This window comes from Bactrocera tryoni, chromosome 3 (genome assembly GCF_016617805.1).
Source record: "Bactrocera tryoni isolate S06 chromosome 3, CSIRO_BtryS06_freeze2, whole genome shotgun sequence".
NCBI lineage: Eukaryota > Metazoa > Arthropoda > Insecta > Diptera > Tephritidae > Bactrocera > Bactrocera tryoni.
The window spans coordinates 62,511,458-62,518,684 of record NC_052501.1 but is presented as its reverse complement, the minus strand read 5'-3'; the positions used below and the strand labels follow the sequence as shown (position 1 = coordinate 62,518,684).

Genomic DNA, 7,227 nt, shown 5'->3' with positions numbered 1-7,227 from the left:
TTCTTGTAATACAAGTGCTTTGTTTTGTATTAACACTTTTTTGTATTTCATTTAAAGAACTACATTTTGTACATTGATTTTCATAAATATATAATTTTTATTTATGATTATAATACATTTTAAATTTCGAGTTTTGCAGAAAAAACTAAAAAGCCACGGATTAAATCTATAAGCAAACGCCTATTCTTATTAAAAATTGTTTGTTGTTTTCCCCCTACAAAGCTTCTAACTTATATTATTTATAACAATCGCTAACAATCGCAAACTGGGTGTTAACCGATTCTGGAAAAAAACTCTGCATGTTTTGGCAAGCGAGTAATAAAAGAACACTAGTGGTGTTAAATGAAATTCTATCTTCGTGTTTTCACATAAAACGCTTAACATGGGAGAAGATGGCACTTAAGGTGGTTTTTTTGGAAAAGCTTGTTTGCAATAAAATAATTGGCAGATTTAATTTTGAATAATGTAAACTTATTCTTAAGCAAATTATATCCAAAGTTTGAATTATTTTAACAGCAGTAAAATCGCAGTCTGCAATTTGTGTTAGAATATTACATAGCCTAACTTTTCAAAACCAAAACGTAATCTCATTTTTATGAATTTTTTTTTATCATTACTGTTTTACAAATACTATCCGTTTAAACACACTTACTATTAAGGGGAACATCGGAATTTTTAATTGAAGCCATGAGTGCGACTTAATTTACTGTTCATAACTTATCAGTTTGCTAATATTTACAATTGTTACTAACTAGTTTAAATAAAAAATAAACTTGCAATTTTTTTACACACAATATACTAACTTCAAACTTAAAACAGAGAATGATTTTTTTTGTAACTTAAAACATTCCCCAAATGCTTTTGAAATATACTGTCGAGTTGACAGTCCTTGCTAGAAAAAATAGTTAAGTATAACAGCCCTTCGTCATAACGGTCATATCGCCCATATTCGAGTCCTTTCTCCTAATACCTATGGAATATTTCCTTTCTCCAAGGCATTTACACTTTCTCCAAAAGTTTTTTAGAATACAATTCCATTCCTCATATGTATAGTATATGTGTACCTTTTTTACTTTAAAAATTAGTATTATGTGCGAACCGTATAATTTCGTAATAACTTTACAAAATTTTGACATTTTTATATGTAAAAGTATGCATTTTACAATTTTTTTATTTATTTTTCTACAGCAAATATGTATTAAAGAAAATTAAAAGCTCTTACATACATACATACATACATACATAAAAGTTACAAATTTATAAGAAATAACAAAAGTTTTACTGTTCTTCAATAAATTTAAATGCAAGGCAATATAGGCAAACCACTAAATAGATTGTATAACTCAAAACGTTTACAAGTTCAATGGCATAAACGCATACATAGTTAGTTACTTACATACATACAAACAAACAGACTTGCATTGCATTTACATATAAGCAGCAAATAAAATTCAATGCAATGAAGTATAAAAAGTGGAAACTTAAATGTTCACAAATGTTAAGCCAAAATTTACAATACAGCCGAGTTTAAACCATTTACAGTTCACAGTTAAAGAAAAAAATGTTATTTGTAAATTATTATTATTGAATATTGATGAAAGTGAAGAGTAATAAACGCACTGCAAGTGGCACTAATGATTAACAAAAACAAAACAATACGTTAATGAATTACGTCCATTTATAAGAGAAATAAAAATTACAAAACGAATGAGAATAAAAGTCAATATGTAAAAAGCAAATATTAGTAATATGTATAATTATAATACGCAAAATTTAATTGAATTTTATAAATTGTATAATAATTTGTGTTATACATATGTATGTATTGTATATTTCTATGATGCACTGGAATTCTTCATTGGAATGCCCCTATGAAGCATTATTTTTTATTTAACATTTTACTTTTTTTAGTATATAATTATATAACTATTTATGCTTTAGTAACTAAGTGTGCTAAATATATGCTTACAACATGCAACAACAGTTCAGATGTGTGCATATGTATGTACATACACAAAGAAGCATGTATATAAATAAATATTTATTTTTAATTTGTCGTCTAAAAGAAAACAAAAAAAAAAACTATTTAACCAAAGTGATACTCGCTAATTTTTATTTTTTCAAAAATTTATATGAAAACTTCGAAGAAAAGAACACTTTATAAAAGAAAATTACCACACTTTGTATACATATGTACGTATACTGCTATACGTACTATCGTGCTTATTTACGTTAATATTCAAAGACTATTATTTCTAAAGTCAATAAAGACAGCATTTGCTATAATACAAAACCGAGTTTTCTTCACAAAACGTTACACATGCATTGACCTCCATTTTATGCATGATTCTATTAAATTGGCAACATAAATCTTTTATGATTTTGGTCCGCCAGATTCGATAATTTTGCCTAAATCTTTTAGCGAAACATCACCACTGCCACGTTCCAAAGGTTTGGGTTGATTCGGACCCGGTTTCCAGCCGACAAAGTATATTATTTGAAATGTCGCCGTCACGCCATCGTCCTTAAATGTTAATTTCACTTTTATTCTTTACAAACTTTGATATATACGAAGTGTGCACATACCTTAGCGTACAACTCCTTATAAATAGCACTTGCTGCTAACATTGTTTCGCGACTTATATGCGCTGGTCTATTGAAAGCTGCATTATTCTCTGCCATACCTTTTAGATCCCACATAAGTTCAAACATGCTGGGGTAACCCACTACAATTTCATCGGTATCAATGGTTAGCATGGTGAAGCCAGCACGATTCAGCAAAGCACCTACATCTCTAATCTATATAAAGGAAAAACTATATTGCTTGCACTTACTATAAATCGCTATAATAAAATTAAATTAAAAAACCTGTGTGAAAGGAGAAATATGCGGCGAAAGGCCGCCTTTACGCTCGATTTCAGCCAATTGTAGCGATGAACGTAACTCATATAGTGTATCACCACCAAACAAAGACGCTATAAAAACACCATCAGGTTTTAAGCTACGTATTACTTTCGAAAAGCAACCTGGCAGATCATTAACCCAATGCAAACTCAAACTGGATATAACTAAATCTAATGAGTTATCAGGAAACTGTAAGCATATTTATATAAATTGCAAAAGCATTAAATATTTTAATATTTAAACTGTTACATTACATCCAATTTCTCCTCGTCCAACTCTAATTTAGTTAATTTCAGACCAGGCGTGCCTTGCGCTTGCGACAGCATTGTAGGGCTCGTATCGCATAGCGTCAAATGCTGTACGCTTTCCGCCATTATGTGTTTAGAAAGAAAGCCTCGACTGCAACCAATGTCTGCGGCATTTGTAAACTCACGTTTTATATCAATGATCCGATCCGCTAAGCGAAATCCAACCTCTTCTTTCAAGTAGTCATAGAGCTCTACATCCGGGCTATGTGATTATGGATATTAATTAATTGATTTATACTTTTATAAAATATATTGCTAATATATTATATTTTACATACTTTAGGGCAGCGCGTTCCTTTTGCAAACGCTTTGCATTTCTATCAAATATATTTTGATGTGCAGGTTGTGTGCTATATTTCACAGCTTTGCTTTGACACCCTTTTTCATAAAAACATATTTTATATGAGTGTAGCAATTGTTTTGAACTTATTTGCCGAATACTTTTAAACATTTTAACTTATATTTTTAATACGGCACAATTGAAATTCATGTAATAAAAAATATGCATACAGGTAAGCAACTTTTATGGATCGATCAGCTGTGATGCGCTAACAGCTGTTTTTTGTTGTGAGCAAAGCGTTACCAACTTAATAAAAAAATATGTCGGATTTGCCAACTAAATACGGGACATAGTAGCCATAGAGGAAGTAACTTGAAAATATCAAACGCGATTTGAATGATTATATATAATAGCAACTCAATCAATTACAATAATTTTTAAGCTTAAATAAATCAGTTGAAGCATCAAAATTATTAACTTATCCTTATTTAAATTATCGACCTGTCTTTTTTCATTAAACAACGTACACGGATGAATTTCTCATAGAGGCTTAGCGGAAGCAAACCATCCCAAACATAGCGGATATAACACCACAAATAGCTTAAGTCTTAAGTAAAACGTAGATTTTCTTTCACAGCCACATATTACCAGAAAAATAAAATAAAATAAGAAAAGCTGGGTATGATTACAAAGTCATTATATTTAAACACATAAAACACAGAACTACACTAACATACAAACTTATTGTTCCCAATAGTTATGCTTACTATTTTTTCACTATCTTTAGCTTGCCACCATTGATTAAGACTCCACCTTTATTGGACGAATCAATTTCTGAATGTTTGCGTTTAGCTGCAAACGGATTTACCGCATTAAGCGGTGTACGCGCAACATCCTTTGTGTCATTATTGGCGGTGTCCAACTGCTCACCATCTTTATCAGGAATGTTTTCTTGTGATTCAATTGCTTCTATGTTGGATGGGGTAGACGTTGGCGACGAATTGCGTTCCGTTGCACTTAAAATTGCCGATTTTTTTCCGAAAGAAATTGGAGAATTGGACATAGCAAAACGTTTAAGTGATGCACGTCGCGCGTGTGTCAATTCCATTGCCTTTGGTGCTATTCGGTTACCAAATGAAACACTGTTGTTAAAGCTGGGGCTTTGCGAACGCATAACTGACGATAGCGTCACATTGTTGTATTGCTCAAATTCGTGTAACTCTTGACGTTCACGTTGATTTTGTTCTTCAAGTTGGGGCATCAGTTCCGATAAACGATCTGAAAGATGTATACGTCCCAACTTTGTGGCATATTTCACTGCTAAGAGCAAGAGTTCGGGGCAAGCAATAGTTTCAATGAGTTCTTTGGCGCGCATCTCCACTTCACTGCGACATGCTAATGCGAAAAGTTTGATTGCTGTTTCCTTAATTACCTTATCAGCATTGTCCATATTCATAATTGAAGCACGCACTAAAGCATCCTCCAACTCTGACTTCTCCACTTCAATGTCACAAATGGGTAACTGTAGTGTCAACTCCTGTGTCATTGGTCGCGGATTAGTCATCGGATATGAGCTGCCTCGACATAATACCGCTTGAATAATTTGACTACGTTCTGATACAGCAATAATAAAGTAATTGTTCGAAACGCTTTGACTTTGTTTTAAAGTATCACAGATTGGATACCAACATTGACTCTTCAGGCTATACAATTGCAATAAACCCATGGAATCAGAAAATACAGGTGAACCACAATCTGAAAAACCAAGCCATGTCAGACGACGTTCGGGTGTTAAGGGCACTGGGATGTGTTGAGTGCGTAGCTGCATGCCAGATGTTTGTATTAGCATTGCGGATAAGTGCTGCTGAAGTGTACCGGGTGGAGCACTGTGGTAAACTACCATTATACGATCCTCATGACCAGCCAATGCTAATACTGGTCCTGGAATAGATATTATTTCACGTTGAGTCCCCATGACGGTGAACAGACGCAAAAATTGCATGCTAGTGACAACGCCCACCAATTTGTTGGTTGCCACTAAAGCTTCGGTACTTTCACAATCAGGAAATGTTACCGACCATTCCTTATTGCCGGAAGCTGCCAGCGCAATACACACTAATTTGGTTGAATTTTCCGCAGACAATGCCAATACGCTCGTGCTCAAACTAGCTATGTTGTGGTTGCTATAGTTTGGGATGTGCAAGGAGTGATGTACACTGGCATCGTGAAATTCTACATCAAGAGAACCGTCATTGCCCTCTGTATGTGCTGTTACAATACCAACATCATTCCAAACTAGATAACGATGCTCCAGATGAGTTGGTGTTGCACCTGGTTGAAATGCAGGTTGTTGTTTAAAAGACTTCACTAGTGGTTGCGGTTCAATATCGCTATGTATTGATTTAGGCAAGGAATCGTGCGTATTTTCATCCAGATCATCCGCAAATCCCCCAGCTTTCCGCATGACTTGATTCTTAAGACGTTCAATTGAGATACCATCATCATCATCATCGTCACCATTTTCATTATTTACATCCAGACCATTGGCACTCACCAAATCATCATTATCATCATTGTTGAACTCAATATCACCGAAGTCAACTTCCTCCGCTTCGCCATCAGCGAATACTGCAGCGTTGCCCCCTTTTGTACGAAATAGCGTTCCTAACTGACCAGTCACATCACAATAGGCTAATTCGGTACCTGCAGTATTCCAGCTTATACTGGTAATAGATTGACATTCGCTTGACGGTGCTTCGGTTTTAATAGACTGCTTTCGTAAAAAATCAAACACACTTATTTCACCTTTCGTGGTTCCTGCGGCGAGAAATTGACCATCTTTTGAGAAGCGGCAACATGTGTATTCTCCTTTGTTTCGTTCGTCAGAAAGCGTAAATTTCACTTCCCAGGTGTCTGTGTTCAACACTATTATCTCTTTACCAAGCACATATGCCAACGACTTACTGCTTTGTGGCTCAAAACAAGGTGTTCCAAAATGCACTGCGTTCTCAAAACTATTCACTTTAGGTAACCCCGAAATACTTTTCACTTCTGTGCCACTCTGACCCAGGTTCCAGATTTTCAAGTTGCCATCACCAGATATGGAAGCTAGCAATTCACCTTTATTACAAATATCTAGACCGAGGACAGGTCCACTATGTCCTTGTAAATGAAATTCACTTTTGCAATCATCACTTTTCAACACCTTTATATTTGTGTCGTCTGAACCAGCGGCAACGTATTTCTCGTGCACGCGAAGGCAAGTGGCTGGCGCAGTAAAACGCATTAATGTGCCATCACTGTCCAACTCTGGATATGTGTACGCTTGCACAGTATTTCGGTCAGTGGATGCCAGTAGGCGTTTGCCGCAATGTGCGATACATATAACAAATTCACCTAGGCAAGTGGAACTGGGATCATCGTCGTCAATGCCTCGCCACACGCGTATATCGCCGTCAGAGCCACACGTAATTATGGATTCATCGTTCTCCGTAAATGTAAGACTTGTGAATCCATTTGTATGCGCATAGCGCAATGAACTGCGTTCATAGGCCATCACTTAAATAAAATAAAAATTAAAACTTCTGATAATGTAAAATTTACAATTGTCCAATGATTTGTTGGCGCCAAAATATTAATGATCAAACAGCCAAACAAAATAGAATGATAACCAACCAACGAAAATCAGAAACAGGGTTGTTGTTGCAGGATTTCAGAAATAAAAATAAAAAAGTA

The 7,227-nt window shown here is 34.8% G+C and overlaps 2 protein-coding genes across 2 annotated transcripts; both read right to left on the bottom strand.

Moving 5' to 3' along the window:
- Positions 1-2,127: 2,127 nt before the first annotated feature.
- Positions 2,128-3,751, bottom strand: LOC120771066 (arginine-hydroxylase NDUFAF5, mitochondrial). The gene is made up of 5 exons (XM_040098872.1): positions 3,491-3,751; positions 3,159-3,414; positions 2,869-3,093; positions 2,587-2,799; positions 2,128-2,524 (listed from the first exon to the last, which is right to left on the bottom strand). The coding sequence occupies exons 1-5, from the start codon at positions 3,661-3,663 to the stop codon at positions 2,375-2,377; spliced, it is 1,017 nt and encodes a 338-aa protein (XP_039954806.1). The 5' UTR covers positions 3,664-3,751; the 3' UTR covers positions 2,128-2,374.
- A 419-nt stretch (positions 3,752-4,170) lies between these two features.
- On the bottom strand, positions 4,171-7,104 carry LOC120772174 (WD repeat and HMG-box DNA-binding protein 1). The gene has a single exon (XM_040100620.1). It carries the CDS (start codon positions 7,046-7,048, stop codon positions 4,259-4,261), a length of 2,790 nt encoding a protein of 929 aa, XP_039956554.1. The 5' UTR covers positions 7,049-7,104; the 3' UTR covers positions 4,171-4,258.
- Between the last annotated feature and the right edge of the window lie 123 nt (positions 7,105-7,227).